Genomic DNA, 18,493 nt, shown 5'->3' on the forward strand with positions numbered 1-18,493 from the left:
TTTTGCAAATAAGGGCTTGTAATTAGTGACGGACACAAAACAGAAAAAATAAATAAATATATTGTCGGCATAATTTAAACTTTGTAATAACGGGACCAATAAGTAAATAAAATGTGGGGTTTTATCCACAGGACCACATTTTATTTTAAACTATAATGGCTGAAAACTGAGAAATAATTTTTTTTCCCATTTTTTTTTTTTTTATTATTATTCCATTAAAATGCATTTAGAATAAAATAATTCTTAGCAAAATGTACCACCCAAAGAAAGCCTAATTAGTGGTGAAAACAAACAAGGTATAGATCATTTTGTTGTGGTAAGTAGTGATATTGTTATTGGCGAAGGAATGGGAGGAGTGCTAACGGGTGAAAATTGCTCTGGTCCATAAGGGAAAAAAACTCTGTGAAGTGGTTAAAGAGGAACTTTAACCACTTGAGGACCTAGGGCTTTCTACCCCTTAAGGACCGGCCACTTTTTTTCCATTCAGACCACTGCAGCTTTCACGGTTTATTGCTCGCTCATACAACCTACCACCTAAATGAATTTTGGCTCCTTTTCTTGTCACTAATAAAGCTTTCTTTTGGTGCTATTTGATTGCTCCTGCGATTTTTACTTTTTATTATATTCATAAAAAAAGACATGAATTTTGGCAAAAAAATGATTTTTTTAACTTTCTGTGCTGACATTTTTCAAATAAAGTAAAATTTTTGTATACATGCAGCGCGAAAAATGTGGACAAACATGTTTTGGATAAAAAAAAACCCATTCAGTGTATATTTATTGGTTTGGGTAAAAGTTATAGCGTTTACAAACTATGGTGCAAAAAGTGAATTTTCCCGTTTTCAAGCATCTCTGACTTTTCTGACCACCTGTCATGTTTCATGAGGGGCTAGAATTCCAGGATAGTATAAATACCCCCCAAATGACCCCATTTTGGAAAGAAGACATCCCAAAGTATTCACTGAGAGGCATAATGAGTTCATAGAAGATATTATTTTTTGTCACAAGTAAGCGGAAAATGACACTTTGTGACCAAAAAAAAAAAAAAGTTTCCATTTCTTCTAACTTGCGACAAAAAAAAAATGAAATCTGCCACGGACTCACCAAGCCCCTCTCTGAATACCTTGAAGGGTCTACTTTCCAAAATGGGTCATTTGTGGGGTGTGTTTACTGTCCTGACATTTTGGGGGGTGCTAAATTGTAAGCACCCCTGTAAAGCCTAAAGGTGCTCATTGAACTTTGGACCCCTTAGCGCAGTTAGGCTGCAAAAAAGTGCCACACATGTGGTATTGCCATACTCAGGAGAAGTAGTATAATGTGTTTTGGGGTGTATTTTTTACACATACCCATACTGGATGGGAGAAATATCTCTGTAAATGACAATTTTTTTATTTTTTTTACACACAATTGTCCATTTACAGAGATCTTTCTCCCACTCAGCATGGGTATGTGTAAAAATACACCCCAAAACACATTATACTACTTCTCCTGAGTACGGCGATACCACATGTGTGGCACTTTTTTGCACCCTAACTGCACTAAAGGGCCCAAAGTCCAATGAGTACCTTTAGGATTTCACAGGTCATTTTGAGAAATTTCGTTTCAAGACTACTCCTCACGGTTTAGGGCCCCTAAAATGCCAGGGCAGTATAGGAACCCCACAAATGACCCCATTTTAGAAAGAAGACACCCCAAGGTATTCCGTTAGGAGTATGGTGAGTTCATAGAAGATTTTATTTTTTGTCACAAGTTAGCGGAAAATGACACTTTGTGAAAAAACACAATTAAAATCAATTTCCGCTAACTTGTGACAAAAAATAAAATCTTCTATGAACTCGCTATACTACTAACGGAATACCTTGGGGTGTCTTCTTTCTAAAATGGGGTCATTTGTGGGGTTCCTATACTGCCCTGGCATTTTAGGGGCCCTAAACCGTGAGGAGTAGTCTTGAAACGAAATTTCTCAAAATGACCTGTGAAATCCTAAAGGTACTCATTGGACTTTGGACCCTTTAGCGCAGTTAGGGTGCAAAAAAGTGCCACACATGTGGTATCGCCGTACTCGGGAGAAGTAGTACAATGTGTTTTGGGGTGTATTTTTACACATACCCATGCTGGGTGGGAGAAATACCTCTGTAAATGGACAATTGTGTGTAAAAAAATCAAAAGATTGTCATTTACAGAGGTATTTCTCCCACCCAGCATGGGTATGTGTAAAAATACACCCCAAAACACATTATACTACTTCTCCCGAGTACGGCGATACCACATGTGTGGCACTTTTTTGCACCCTAACTGCACTAAGGGGCCCAAAGTCCAATGAGTACCTTTAGGATTTCACAGGTCATTTTTGTTTCAAGACTACTCCTCACGGTTTAGGGCCCCTAAAATGCCAGGGCAGTATAGGAACCCCACAAATGACCCCATTTTAGAAAGAAGACACCCCAAGGTATTTCGTTAGTAGTATAGCGAGTTCATAGAAGTTTTTATTTTTTTGTCACAAGTTAGCGGAAATTGATTTTAATTGTTTTTTTTCACAAAGTGTCATTTTCCGCTAACTTGTGACAAAAAATAAAATCTTCTATGAACTCGCCATACTCCGTACGGAATACCTTTGGGTGTCTTCTTTCTAGAATGGGGTCATTTGTGGGGTTCCTATACTGCCCTGGCATTTTAGGGGCCCTAAACCGTGAGGAGTAGTCTTGAAAGCAAATGTCGCAAAATGACCTGTGAAATCCTAAAGGTACTCATTGGACTTTGGGCCCCTTAGCGTACTTAGGGTGTAAAAAAGTGCCACACATGTGGTAACGCCGTACTCAGGAGAAGTAGTATAATGCGTTTTGGGGTGTATTTGTACACAAACCCATGCTGAGTGGGAGAAATATCTCTGTAAATGACAATTGTTTGATTTTTTTACACACAATTGTCCATTTACATAGAAATTTCTCCCACCCAGCATGGGTATGTGTAAAAATACACCCCAAAACACATTATACTACTTTTCCTGAGTACGGCGGTACCACATGTGTGACACTTTTTTGCAGCCTAGGTGCGCTAAGGGGCCCAACGTCCTATTCACAGGTCATTTTGAGGCATTTGTTTTCTAGACTACTCCTCGCGGTTTAGGGCCCCTAAAATGCCAGGGCAGTATAGGAACCCCACAAGTGACCCCATTTTAGAAAGAAGACACCCCAAGGTATTCCGTTAGGTGTATGGTGAGTTCATAGAAGATTTTATTTTTTGTCACAAGTTATTGAAAAATCACACTTTGTGAAAAAAAACCAATAAAAATCAATTTCCGCTAACTTTTGACAAAAAATAAAATCTTCTATGAACTCGTCATACACCTAACAGAATACCTTGGGGTGTCTTTTTTTCTAAAATGGGGTCACTTGTGGGGTTCCTATACCGCCCTGGCATTTTACGGGCCCAAAACCGTGAGTAGTCTAGAAACCAAATGTCTCAAAATGACTGTTCAGGGGTATAAGCATCTGCAAATTTTGATGACAGGTGGTCTATGAGGGGGCGAATTTTGTGGAACCGGTCATAAGCAGGGTGGCCTTTTAGATGACAGGTTGTATTGGGCCTGATCTGATGGATAGGAGTGCTAGGGGGGTGACAGGAGGTGATTGATGGGTGTCTCAGGGGGTGGTTAGAGGGGAAAATAGATGCAATCAATGCACTGATGAGGTGATCGGAAGGGGGTCTGAGGGGGATCTGAGGGTTTGGCCGAGTGATCAGGAGCCCACACGGGGCAAATTAGGGCCTGATCTGATGGGTAGGTGTGCTAGGGGGTGACAGGAGGTGATTGATGGGTGTCTCAAGGTGTGATTAGAGGGGGGAATAGATGCAAGCAATGCACTGGCGAGGTGATCAGGGCTGGGGTCTGAGGGCATTCTGAGGGTGTGGGCGGGCGATTGAGAGCCCTAGGGGCAGATAGGGGTCTAATCTGATAGGTAGCAGTGACAGGGGGTGATTGATGGGTAATTAGTGGGTGTTTAGGGTAGAGAACAGATGTAAACACTGCACTTGGGAGGTTATCGGACGTCGGATCTGCGGGCGATCTATTGGTGTGGGTGGGTGATCAGATTGCCCGCAAGGGGCAGGTTAGGGGCTGATTGATGGGTGGCAGTGACAGCGGGTGATTGATGGGTGGCAGTGACAGGGGGTGATTGATGGGTGGCAGTGACAGGGGGTGATTGATGGGTGATTGATAGGTGATTGACAGGTAATCAGTGGGTTATTACAGGGGAGAACAGATGTAAATATTGCACTGGTGAATTGATAAGGGGGGGTCTGAGGGCAATCTGAGCGTGTAGGCGGGTGATTGGGTGCCTGCAAGGGGCAGATTAGGGTCTGATCTGATGGGTAACAGTGACAGGTGGTGATAGGGGGTGATTGATGGGTGATTGATGGGTAATTAGTGGGTGTTTAGAGGAGAGAATAGATGGAAACACTGCGCTTGGGTGGTGATCTGATGTCGGATCTGCGGTGTGGGTGGGTGATCAGTTTGCCCGCAAGGGGCAGGTTAGGGGCTGATTGATGGGTGGCAGTGACAGGGGGTGATTGATGGGTGGCAGTGACAGGGGGTGATTGATGGGTGATAGGTGATTGGCAGGTGATTGACAGGTGATCAGTGGGTTATTACAGGGAAGGACAGATGTAATTAATGCACTGGCGAATTGATAAGGGGGGGGGATGGGGTCTGAGGGCAATCTGAGCGTGTGGGCGGGTGATTGGGTGCCCGCAAGGGGCAGATTAGGGTCTGATCTAATAGGTAACAGTGACAGGTGGTGACAGGGGGTGATTGATGGGTGATTGATGGGTAATTGGTGGGTGTTTAGAGAAGATAACAGATGTAAACAATACATTTGGGAGGTAATCTGACGGCGGGTTTGCGGGCGATCTAATGGTGTGGGTGGGTGATCAGATTGCCCGCAAGGGGCAGGTTAGGGGCTGATTGATGGGTGGCAGTGACAGGGGGTGACAGGGGGTGATTGATGGGTGATAGGTGATTGGCAGGTGATTGACAGGTGATCAGTGGGTTATTACAGGGAAGAACAGATGTAATTAATGCACTGGTGAATTGATAAGGGGGGGTCAGAGGGCAATCTGAGCGTGTGGGCGGGTGATTGGGTGCCCGCAAGGGGCAGATTAGGGTCTGATCTGATAGGTAAAAGTGACAGGTGGTGATAGGGGGTGATTGATGGGTAATTAGTGGGTGTTTAGAGGAGAGAATAGATGTAAACAATGGATTTGGGAGGTGATCTGATGTCGGATCTTCGGGCGATCTAATGGTGTGGGTGGGTGATCAGTTTGCCCGCAAGGGGCAGGTTAGGGGCTGATTGATGGGTGGCACTGACAGGGGGTGATTGACAGGTGATTGACAGGTGATTGACTTGCATTGGGGGATAGATGCATACAGTACATGGGGGGGGGGAAGTCTGGGGGGGGGGGGTCTGGGGAGAATCTGAGGGGTTGGGGGGGTGATCAGGAGGGAGCAGGGGGCAGGGGGGGGATGAAAAAAAAAATAGCGTTGACAGATAGTGACAGTGAGTGATTGATGGGTGATTAGGGGGGTGATTGGGTGCAAACAGGGGTCTGGGGGGTGGGCAGGGGGGGGGGTCTGATGGGTGCTGTGGGCGATCTGGGGCAGGGGAGGGGGGAAAATCAGTGTGCTTGGTGCAGACTAGGGTGGCTGCAGCCTGCCCTGGTGGTCCCTCGGACACTGGGACCACCAGGGCAGGAGGCAGCCTGTATAATACACTTTGTAAACATTACAAAGTGTATTATACACTTTGTATGCGGCGATCGTTGGGTTAACATCCCGCCGACGCTTCCGTATGGCCGGCGGGATGTTGCGGCGGGTGAGCGGCGCCAGGCGGAGGCGGAGGATCGCGTCACGGATGACGCGATCGCTCCGCCCATGCCCCTACAAGGACCGCCGCCATTTGTCTATACGGCGGTCCTTGCGGGGTCCACTTCCCGGCCGCCTCTGTGCGTTAGGCGGTCGGGAAGTGGTTAACCACTTGCCGACCGCCCACTACCTATGGGCGGCGGCAAGGTGGCAACCCAGGGCCGCGTAACGCCAATTGGCGGCACCTGATAGACTAATTAGCCGGGGATCGCGCGCAGGAATGCGTGCGCATCCGCCGGCATTAGACTCCGCCCACCCGCGACATCAACCCGCCGGCAAAATAGCAGCCTCGGCGGGTTGTAAATACCCTGATCTTGCCGTTACTAACTGTATAATACACTTTGTTACGCTAACAAAGTGTATCATACTGGCTGCCTCCTCCCCTGGTGGTCCCAGTGATCGAGCGACCACCAGGGGAGGAGGCAGCTGTGTGGAGCCTCAGAGTCCCAATGAGGCATCCCCCTCCCCTGTAGCTGCAGGCAGTCCAGCGCTGGCTCCCCCGAAGTGTCCGGCAATCCTCCCTCGACCAGGCCCGGCCCTAGACTTTTTGCCGCCTGAGGCAAGCTTTCAAGAAATCGCCGCCCCCCCCTCCCCCCAAGCCATGGGTGTGAGGGGCCGCCCGAGCTGGAGGGGATAGCGGGCAGGAAGGGGGTATTGGGCCTAGAGGCGGGGAGGGGGGCCGCAGGAAGTGACGTCAGTGGAGCGCACGCTGGAACGAGGAAGAGGTGAGTAATCCCCGCCCGTTGCCTCTTATAGCTGCAGCCAGCGACGTAACTGTTTAAAGCTGGAGGGGAGCGGAGGACGGGGGACCCTTCCTGCCCACTATCCCCTCCAGCTCGGGCGGCCCCCCACAACCACGGATGGGCGGGTGCCGCCCCCCCAGAAGCAAAAGTTTTACCCCACCTCATGGGCGGGCCGGCCCTGCCCTCAACGAGCGCTGATAAATTTACCTTTCCTGGCTCCAGCGGGGGCGCTGTTGTGGCTCTTCGCACAGAGATAGGTGGAAATAACAGATCTCTGTCGGGTCCGCTCTACTACGCAGGAGACTTGTGCCTGCACAGTAGAGCGGCTCGACAGCGATCGGCTATTTCCGCCTATCTCCGAGCGGAGAGCCGATACTGCTCCTGCGCTGGAGCCGGGAAGGTAAATATTTACATCCCCGCTGTTCTTGGCGCTTTATCTCCGCCGTTGTGGGACACAGGAAGACGGGGGAAGCCTCAATAGGATCCGGAGGCTTCCCCCACCCGAGGTGAGTGCCCCCCAGGGGAGGTTTTTTTTTGTTACAGGTTTTCTTTCACACACGTTCTATTGAGATCCAATACCTTTCCTCTCCATAGGTAACCATTTGATGGGGTTTTTTTTTCACAGATGTTCCAGTGTTACTTTAATCTTAATCTTTGGTTCATGGACAATAACCCTGAGGGCCTTTTCACACTGAGGCAGTGCGGTAAATTTACCACACCCCACCGCAGCCTAAGTTCACACTCCCTACGTTGCGGTACACTGCCCCGGAAGTGCCCTACTAATGCGCTTCAACCTACGTTTACTGCGTCGGGTCGGAAGTTATGTAAGTCTATGGTAACGTCCACAATTATCTGCTTCGCGCAAGTTTGGAAGTGTATTTTACAAATGCGCTTCTGCGCATGTCATCGATTGCCAAACAGGAAGTGAGCGTCACTTCCTGCTTGGCCAGATGCCAGACGGGGAATATCGCATAGTACCGCGGTATTACCTGAAGGCCTGTTTCTGGACCGCACAGCCAATATACAGTGTGAAGCCGGCCTGATTCCTGCAGAATTTGCTGCCACAATTCAGAATTCATAGTCCTGTCAATCAGTGGCGTTGTATGGGGGGCCAGGGAGTGATTACCCAATGGGGTGTCACCATGGAAGGGGTTGACACCTGGCAGAGATGATTGAGGCACCAGCCTCCGATGTGCGGTGTAACCTGGAGATGTGAAGACGGGGGGGGGGGGGGGCCGACATCATTTCTGCCTACCTCTCCATGGGCCCCCACTCCTGTTTCCCCTTACAGATGCAGAGCACTGGCACAGTGGCCGCATTCTTTAAATCCCTCACCTCCTCCACGCGTCCACTCGGCAGCCGGCTCCTCTCTACTTCCTGTCGTGCGAAACAGGAAGACAGCTGTCGAGGAGACGCATGATCATCGCTTAATTAAGTGATTGTTGCTTCTGTTGCAGTCTGTAGACCTCACTAGAGACAGGACTTATATTTTGTTCCTGTTCACCCTGATATCATCTTACTATTACTGTCAGGAGGAACTTCGGTCTGGACCATGATGATCTCCCCTTTGGCCAAGGGTCTCTTCCATCGGGGTATTGACATCAGTGGGTCCGCTGTGTATAAGGCCACGCTGGAGGAGGCGGAGAAGGACAACCTGATCTTCCTGAAACGCAGCGGCTGCACAGATGCCCGGTGTCTCCGGCATTTGAACATGGCCAAAATCCTCCAGGTAAGGTCCACCCATGTGTGAGGGGCAAGCAAGAAAATCGGGCATGTTCCAGGTCTTCAAATGCATCCAGTAGCCCATCCCTACCCCACAAAACGGGGGATTCTGTTGCCCATACAACTTTCGATCTGCCAACAGATCAAAGAGGGATCCATTGCTTATCCACCAGGCAACCTAGAGAGGTGTTTGGGGCCTAGTGGGCATCAGGGGGGCCACCTGCCACCTTCTCCAACCTCTCTCCACTTCAGCTTACCAAAAGCACCACAAGGGGCCCCTAATCTCCTACCTTGACTAGGTCACCATTACAGCTTAATCCATCTCTGCTGCCCACACACTGCAGACAGATTTCCAATACATTTCAGCATGATGGGCTGCCCTCTCCCAGGCCCATGGTCCTGTGTCTTTTAGAAGTGTTCCCGGGGGCGCCTGAAACACATCGACCTGCCACATGTAATGGCGTCAGTACATGTGGCTGTGTCACATGGTACAAGCACCGGGTGCCTGTGGAAAAAGACACTGGACACCAGAGGAGGCAAGGAGTCATGTCGGTGTGACAGGTGAGCTGCGGGTACGGGGAGAGGGGGGGAAACATACACTTAAGGGGGGGGGCTGGGGGTGAGACCAGACTGAGATCCATCAGATCCTTTGGTCATACGGAAATGGAAAGGTGTTACTGCCGCGCACCCGACTGAGCCCTTGCGACTGAGATTTACCAGCATGCCTGATCGATCCCTTCAACCAATTTCATCTGGAAATTGATCAATAGGATGGCCATATTGCAGCATCAATCTCTGCCAGAGATCACTATGATCAAATTTGCTGGATATCGATGCCCAAAACCGAGTACCATATGGGCATCCTCATAAGTGTGCATGCTGAGTAGCATTCGTACCAATCGTGAAAAATTCAGAAAAACAAATGTCAGCCCTCCCTCCATTCACCGCCCCCCCTCCCCCACCATGGCTGCTACTTGCCCTCTGTGTCGCCACAAATGTTACTGTATTATCACTGTGGTGTAGTACTTAGCACTACGTATCTAAGAGATGCAAATAATTCTGCATTTATGCAAATTTATATGCAAATATATGCAGTTTGAAAATGGACCAATCAAAACACAGGTTGAAATTGATCCATTTTGAAACTGCATTTATTTGCATGAACACAGAAATATTTGCATATCCTAGATCATCTCTAGTACTCTTGTCTTGCAGCGCTGGGTCCCCGATTTGAATCCCAGACAGGGCACTATCTGCAAGGAGTTTGTATGTTCTCCCCGTGTCTGTGTGTGTTTCCTCCGACACTCAGGTTTCCTCCCACATCCCAAAAACGTACAGATAAGTTAATTGGCTTCCCCCTAAAATTGGCCTTAGACTACAATACATACATAGACATATGACTATGGTAGGGAGTAGATTGTGAGCCCCTCTGAGGGACATTTAGTGACAAAACAATATATACTCTGTACAGCGCTGTGGAAGATGTCAGCGCTATGTGTTTTAAAAATACAAACCAAGTAAGTTGCCCATTAACTATACAATCTTGATTGTACATTCTTACCAAATCTATGTACTAGAAGAGTAAACTGAGTAGGTAGACTTTAAATGGATATTCTAGGTAGCCCCTCCTATCACAAAGAACTTGTACAATTCAGATTGTATCATTTGGCACGTTACCGGATTGGTGGTAAGACAGGATAGTATGGATCCTCAGCACAAGTTTGTTTTGAAGAGATGCACTATGAGACCACTTTAACTGCAGATCTGAAATTAGAAGGATGTGGAGGCTGCCATATTTATTTCCTTTTAAACTATGCAGATTGCCTGGCTGTCCTGCTGATCCTCTGCCTGCATTGAGGTGGTGGATGTGATTGAAATGAGTGTATGCGTTTTAATGCAATTAGGATTCTTTTGAGAATCATGACCACTGCATTGATCCTGCATTGATATTTGTTCAATACTATCTGTGCAATTTTTATTGTGCAATAGCCGGCTATATTTTATTGTGTGATATTGAAGTATGTATTGTACTGTGCAACATTAAAGTACCTCTCTTATATGCACTTGTGGAAATGAACAAAACGACTTGAATATTCATTCTAAGCTTTTTTTTTTTTGGAAACTCTTAAGACGTTTTGGACTAGTCCATCTCCTCTTGGGGGATTCTCTGCTTTCTTTTGTTTTCAAAAGCATGAACGGCAGTTGCTCAGTCTACAAAAGGCAAAAAGACAAAGACAAACACTTATATCGCTCTTTTCTCCTGGCGGACTCAAAGCGCCAGAGCTGCAGCCACTAGATCGCGCTCTATAAGCAGTAGCAGTGTTAGGGAGACTTGCCTAAGGTCTCCTGCTGAATAGGTGCTGGCTTACTGAACAAACAGAGCCGAAATTCTAACCCAGGTCTCCTGTGTCAGAGGCAGAGCCCTTAACCATTACACTATCCACCCAAAATAGCGTGCAAGCGAGTAGAGAGGCTGGCTGGTATCTTACTATTTTGGCAGTTAAACCACCTTTCAAGAAATGATTTTGAAAACAAAGAAAACCCTGAGAACCCCCCATGAGGAGATGACCTAGTCCAAAATATGTCAGATTTTAACTGTTTTCGCTGGAGTGGTCCTTTTAAAGGTCTTAGCTTGAGGTGATGTGCCTGGATTTCTGCATTCTGTAAGTATTGTCTGTTCTGTTTTGTAGTCCAGCCCTTGGAGTGTGTACCCCGACTGGGCAGCAGAGGACCTGTGTGACCTGCCACAGAAAGGAAAGCTCATTGGACCATTGCCTGTGGTAGATGGATATGTGGTGCCGGCGGCCCCTCTGGAAGTCTGGAAGGAGAAGAGAGAGGGCTACAGCGACGTGCCGTATGTCATTGGGACCACCTTGCAGGAGGCGGAGTTTGCGTAAGACAGTGACTCTCTTGGGAATACAGTGATTGGGGGGGGGGGAGGAATGTGACATGTTGTAGTAAAGAGAGGGTAACTGGGATTTACAGGTCTTATATTTCTTGGCAATATCAACAGAACTGCTTTGATCTGCAATATAGTAAATCAACCACCAGATGTCACTGTCTGTAAAATGAATTGATGATCTCTATGGCATTGTGATTTCCTGTATTCACTCTGTGTTCCTCTAAGTAAGCTGCATTTCCTGATTGTGTGTGTATAATATATCTCTGTATGTTTTTCTTCAGTAAAGAGTTCTAAGTTATGCTGGGTGCCTATCTGCATGTACAGACCCCTCTGCTCCATCACTATTCACCATAGAGGCAAAACACAAACCTCACAGAGATAATAGGTTCTTTACCAAAGCTATTCTGAGCTAGAGGTCAGCAGAGGAGTACGAGAGGATTTGCCGCCGGTAGACTTGGGTGCAGGATAGAGCTGATATACGGCTTATCCTGCTCCTGCACAAGTTCCCGGCGGTGTTAATTACTATTCCCCCTCCAGGTCCATGTGGATGGTCGGGAATAATGTAATTCGGCTTCCAGCTATTGCTGCCGGCCAAATTACAGCGTTTTATAAGTACCTTCTGCTCCGTCTTCTGACGGCGCCAAAGTTACTCAGTGTGCGCCGCTATAGCTGTAATTCCTATTACGGTCTATAGTGGCGCCAGCTGCACCCAAATCTTCCTGCGCTGGTTTGCGAGTGTTTGCAGCGGAGACCAAAATGATCTAATAATTCTTGGGTGGATTTTTTAACAAACCATGTTAAAGAGACTCTGTAACAAAATGTTGAGCCTTAATTCTTCTATCCTATAAGTTCCTATACCTGTTCTAATGTGGTCTGTCTTACTGCAGCCTAGTTGCACAGTGGCTGTATTATCTTTGCTATATGATCTAATATTCTCTCCTCTGTTGGGCTGAGGCAGTCAGGCTGGAATGTGCTGTGCTGCATGTGATTGGATAGAAGCTATACACGCCCTTTCCAGGCCCCCTGCACACTCTGTATGACTCACACACTGAGCTACTCTCAGCCTATCACTTGCTATGTCTTTTGTTTGTAAACACTGCCTAAGGGCTGGTTCAGACGGGCGTTTTTGTGGCGTTTAACGCAGCGTTTCAGACGCAGCGTTTTTTGGGATCTACTGCCATCCCATGCAAGTGAATGGGAGCATTTAGAGCAGGCTTTTGCAGGCTTTCATGAAAGCCTAGCAGTAGATCCCAGCGTTGCGTCTAGTCTCAAAAGCAACATGCTGCTTTCAGAGGCAGTAAACGTGAGGAAACAATAGCAGAGACCAGAACTGCTAGCCTTGAACGCTTTTCAAAAGCTTTCAAAAGCTAGCTTTTAAACGCTGGCGTTTAAACGCTGGCGTTTGAACGCAATGCCAAGCAAAAGCTCAGCAGACGCCCGTGTGAACCAGCTCTGAGACTGGTAATTACAAGCCAGGATTGCAGCAGGGAGAGGCAGAAACAGCACAGAGTGGCCCAGAAACATAATGAATAGAATGGTAAGCTTTTTATTGTAAGAATTTTAGAGTACAGATTCTCTTTAATGTCTATAAGGGGGGTAAACTTCACCTGGGTCATATCAGACTACACTGAGAATTGCTGAGAGGTTAGTAAATTAGTGGGTGTGTGGTTATGAGTCTGTGCAGCACTTGAAGCACAAACCTTTTTTTGGAATTCTTAAAAATAAATTGTCGCCATGGGGGTGTGTCTGTAACTCTACGAGCATGAAATAACTCACTGACTTTTCACTGATCCTCTCTACATTCTGATGTGACCCAGAGATGGATTTAAATGTAATGGGGCCCTAGGCAAGGTAATAGATTTGAGGTCCTCCTTGTGACCTTTTTGGTAAGCTGAAGTGGAGAGAGATCAGAGAAGGGTGCTGGGGGGCCCCTTGATACTCACTAGGCCCTAGGCAGCTGCCTAGGTTGCCTGAACCTGCTCTGACCAAGGCAAGACTTACACTCTTTTGTCAGATCTGACAAGTTATGTTTGGCGGTTTAAATGTGCGTTTCCCATGGAGCGATTCTTGCTGTGATGTAATGATGTCCCCTTTCTCCACAGTCCATATTTTCCCAACATTTCCAGGTGGACAGAAGACGATTACCAGTGGGTCGTCAGATGTGAGTGCCCCGTCATTGTTGTCTAGCTGAATTGGGTGGCAGGTTGTTTGGTTTCTGGGAATGTTCCGCCACGCGTGGGTTGCTCTGACTGTTTGTGTTATGCCCCGCCCCCCCAGCACGTCTGAACACGTTCGGAGGAGACTTGGCGGACAAGGCTTTGGCTCTCTACCCCACATCGGAGTTCTGTTCACAGAAGAATGGAGCAGAGCGGTGTGTGGAGAAGACCTACATGACGATGGTGTCTGACCTACGAGCATCGTGTCCCAAAAATGAGGTGGCCAGACAAGCAGCAGGTATGTCTACATCCTGTTCTCACCATTACCAATACATAGTTACATCGTTTGTTTATAAAAAAGAAAAAGATCCTCTATCAAGTTCAATCAGATAAAGAAAAATCTCCATCCTGGACCCGCACATATCCCAGTTGATCCAGGGGAAGGAGAAAAACTTTTTCAAGGCTTGAGCCAATTAACCTTAAAGGGGAACTGAAGAGAGAGGTATACGGAGGCTGCCATATTTATTTCCTTTTAAGCAATACCAGTTGCCTGGCAGCCCTGCTGATCCTCTGCCTCTAATACTATTAGCCATAGCCCCTGAACAAGCATGCAGCAGATCAGGTGTTTCAGAATTTAAAGTCAGATCTGACAAGACTAGCTGCATGCTTGTTTCTGGTGTTATTCAGATACTATTGCAGAGAAATAGACCAGCAGGGCTGCCAGGCAACTGGTATTGATTAAAAGGAAATAAATATGGCAGCCTCCGTATACCTCTCACTTCAGTTCCCCTTTAACCTCCTTGGCGGTAACCCCGAGCTACGGTCGGGGCGGAAAACTGCAGCTCAGAGCGGTAACCCCGACCTGCACTCAGGGTAGCCGCTGGGGGTTCTGTGCAGAGCAATGCGAGCAGCGGGCGTTTCACCTACCGTAGGGTCCCGACGACAACTGCCATTCTTCTCCCGAGGCTCTGCTTTCCCCTGGTGAGAATGCAGTCTGTCGTCATGATTACAGCCAGTAAACAGCAACACAGCCGGCACCACCATAAGAGTAAACAGTAAACTCTTTTATTGCATCACCTCAATGGCTCCAACAATAACAAACGTTGTTTCGGGCATAGCCCTTTCTTAAATTGCAATCGCCATATACAAACAAAGTGCAGTCTCTTAAATACCCCACACCCACTAAAAGCACCAATCAGTGCCCTACTGGGCGGAATCAAGTGGTGGACCGGATGGGGAACTGACACATCTAATATGCAAACCACATCAGTAACCACTTACCTGCCAGATCAAACTGTGTGTGTTTATGTATCAGGCCACGCTGTAATCCACAGGACAATACACACCATTCAAACTATATTCCCAGACGCATGGATCACTTCCTGGACCGGCACTAGCCAATCCAGGTGTACCACGTCATGTCCAAGCGGCCGTCCGTTCAGCCGCCCACCGACGTCCGCATTCAACCAATCACATTGCGCCACGTCACAATATGGAAGGATGCGTACAAAAGTACGCATGCGGACATGTCACGCGTATCAAAAATTATTAATTAATTAGTTCCCCATCAGGTCCACCACTTGATTCCGCCCAGTAGGGCACTGATTGGTGCTTTTAGTGGGTGTGGGGTATTTAAAAGACTGCACTTTGTTTGTTTGTATATGGCGATTGCAATTTGAGAAAGGGCTATGCCCGAAACAACGTTTGTCATTGTTGGAGCCATTGAGGTGATGCAATAATAAGAGTTTACTGTTTACTCTTATGGTGGTGCCGGCTGTGTTGCTGTTTACTGATACGAAGCACCCCGGTGGACACAGGGGTAAAGGCCGAGGCACACCTTAGATTTATACCTTTGTGGAGCTCCTCCTACGTTTGGTGTACACAGTCATGATTACAGCCGGCAATCTCACTTTAGGGTTGCAGCGCCACCTGGTGGACAGAGGAAAAACTGCAGCACTGGAGTCCGGGGTGGTGTGTGATTGCTGGGGCTGTGCAGATCTCCCTGGCATAATGATTTTTTTCCAAGTTTTAGGGTCTGAAAGCATGCAGAAAAATTGCACTGCTTTTAGACCCTAAAATCCAGAAAGAATTATAACTTCAAGGGGGTTAAAACGGAAAAAATTCTCCCCGACTCCAGATGGCAGTCAGATAATTCCCTGGATCATCTCTCTCTAGGAATTACCTAGTAAATATAGCCGTGGATGCCCTTCAATGTAAGGAAAGCATCCAAGCCCTCTTTAAATGCAGATATACAGTAGAATGTGCCATATCTACTTTCTGAGGTAAGATACCAGATTTTAACCACTTCAGCCTACAGGGTTGACATTTTTTTTTACATCTGAGCAACTTTCACCTCCCATTCATTTGCCAATAACTTTATCACTACTCATCACAATGAATGGATCTATATCTTGTTTTTTCCGCCACCAATTAGGCTTTCTGTGGGTGATACATTTTGCTGAGAATTAATTTATTCCAAATCCATTTTAACAGGAATATTAAGAAAGAAATGGAAAAAAATCATTATTTCTCAGCTTTTGGCCATTATAGTTTGAAAATAATACATGCTACCATAATTAAAACCGATGTACTTTATTTACCAATTTGTCCCGCTTATTACACCATTTAAATGATGTCCCTATCACAATGCATGGCGCCGATATTTAATTTGGAAATAAAGGTGCATTTTTTTCAATTTGCGTCCATCACTATTTAGAAGCCCATAATTTAATAAATCATATTGATATACTCCTTTGTCATGAATATTTAAAAAGTTCAGACCCTTAGGTAACTATTTATTTTTGTTTTGTTTTTTTATTTTATTTTTTTATTTTATTTTTTATTAAAACTTGTATGTGGGTATTTTTTGGTGTGGGAGGTAAACACGGGATTTAAAATTTTTAAAAATGTATTTATTCAATACAAAGTGCTTTTTGGTGTAGTTTGCTATATGGCCACAAGATGGCCACAGACAAAAAGTCCTGGGAGCAATCGATCTTGCTCCCAGGAAGAAGTATGAAGACGGGGAACTTTTTGATCTCCGCTTTTCTCCGGGGGGGGGGGGACTCTGGCCACTCTATCCACATGAACTGGCAGCGGCGTCTATAGACGCCGTGCCAGTTCATTGCCCGCACCCCCGCTCCAGCCTCCTTCTTCCGGTGATTGTTTAGACACCGGCAGGCGAGCAGGGCTACGGCAAGATGGCTGCCGAAGCCCTGTGCTGGAGACTATTTGTGTCTCCAGTACAGGGCTTCGGGCGCCATCTTGCCGTAGCCCTGTCAGCGCGGGAGACGAGCAGGAGGAAGGTGGTCCCGGGAGCAGCGCGCCAGAGGCCGGAGACTTCTGCCAGGTGAGTAAATGCTTTCTTTTCCAGGTGAAATGTTTGCCCGCATTGCGTTTTTTTCTGGTGAAATGTTTGCCCGCATTGCGTTTCTTTTCTGGTGAAATGTTTGCCCGCATTGCGTTTCTTTTCTGGTGAAATGTTTGCCCGCATTGCGTTTCTTTTCTGGTGAAATGTTTGCCCGCATTGCGTTTCTATTCTGGTGAAATGTTTGCCCGCATTGCGTTTCTATTCTGGTGAAATGTTTGCCCGCATTGCGCTTATTTTGTACTGACATGTTTGCCCGCATTGCGTTTATTTTGTACTGACATGTTGCCTGCATTGCGTTTTATTTTGTACTGACATGTTGCCCGCATTGCGTTTATTTTGTGCTGACATGTTGCCCATTGCATTTATTTTCTGGTGTCCGGGGTAACTGTTACTGCATTTATTATTTAATGGTCATAGATGGCTATGTTTGCTGCTTTGTGGTTACGGTATACTATTAGCATCACACAGTTTCTGCACACCCATGATGCGAAACCTCGTTTGTCCACATCATGGCGTAAACACTGCTTTCTTATGCCTCGCTGTTACATCATTACGTTAGCTCCGCCCATACAATGTCATTAACGGCGGCAGCCTACCTGGACAAAAATTTTAGTCCAGTTAGGGTGAAGTGGTTAAACATCACTCTCACAGTGAAGGACCCCCTTTTCATATAAGATGGCAAAAAACTTTTTTTTCCTCCATACACAGATCATGTCCCCTTGTCCGTTGTACAACCCTAGGGATAAAGAAAAATCTCATCTGCCAAGCTTTTGTATTGCCCTCTGATGTATTAATACATGTTAATCAGGTCACCTCTGTCACCTTTTTTCCAAACTAAATAAGCCCAGTTGTCCAGCCTTTCTTGGTAAGTGAGCTCTTCCATCCCTCTGATTATTTTACTTTACCGTCTTTGTACCCGTTCTAGAAGGTGAACGTGTTTTCTATAGTGTGGTCCCCAAAACTGTATCCCGTACTCCAGATGTGGCCTCACAAGTGATTTATACAGAGGGAGTAGATACTAGCAGCATCTCAAGATATTATTTCCCTTTTTATGCATTCCAGAATTTTACTTGCTTTAGCTACTGCTGCTTGGCATTTTTATACAGTTTCTTAACTTGTTAGCAACCAGTATTTCCAAGTCCGTCTCCAAGTCCGATGTTTCCAGCTGTATACCATTTATTTTATATGGTGCTCTCCTATTGGTACATCCAAGGTGCATGACTTTACATTTATCAATATTAAGTTCATCTGTCATGTGCCTGTCCATAAGGCCAAGTTGTCAAGATCATGTTGTAATCTGTCACTATGCGTCTTAGTATTATGATAATTCTGCATCATTTTGTATCGTCTGCATAGATGGCTACATTATTCTGTAGTACTAGCGTGTCCATTACATCATTAATAAATTGAAAAAAATTGGACCAAGTACTGACCCTTGCGGGATCCCACTGCTAACAGGTCTTAAGAAACTCCAATCTAAGTGAAAGTCTCACTGCTCAGTTCTTCATCCATATGGCATGTGTTTAGTGCATAAAAAGTTACATGCCAACCTGGCATCATAGCAAATGCCTGTTTCTGGTTTACCAAGTGGTCGATGTTCAGAGGACATCTACCCCCAGTAGAGTTGAGCTTACACAATGTCCTATAAAGCCGGTCATTGGTATGTGGCCATCAATCCCTCGC

General features: G+C 46.5%; 1 protein-coding gene across 1 annotated transcript in view; it reads left to right on the forward strand.

Annotated features, from left to right (window-relative positions):
• The window catches only part of LOC137538061 (para-nitrobenzyl esterase-like), a 49,364-nt gene that overhangs the window by 13,918 nt on the left and 16,953 nt on the right, over window positions 1-18,493 (forward strand). The window contains exons 4-7 of the mRNA XM_068260026.1: window positions 8,193-8,389; window positions 11,073-11,275; window positions 13,387-13,445; window positions 13,562-13,738. Of these exons, the coding sequence (XP_068116127.1) occupies window positions 8,193-8,389; window positions 11,073-11,275; window positions 13,387-13,445; window positions 13,562-13,738 (636 nt within the window). The remainder of the gene's footprint in view (window positions 1-8,192; window positions 8,390-11,072; window positions 11,276-13,386; window positions 13,446-13,561; window positions 13,739-18,493) is intronic.

This window comes from Hyperolius riggenbachi, chromosome 11 (genome assembly GCF_040937935.1).
Source record: "Hyperolius riggenbachi isolate aHypRig1 chromosome 11, aHypRig1.pri, whole genome shotgun sequence".
NCBI classification, from domain to species: Eukaryota; Metazoa; Chordata; class Amphibia; order Anura; family Hyperoliidae; genus Hyperolius; species Hyperolius riggenbachi.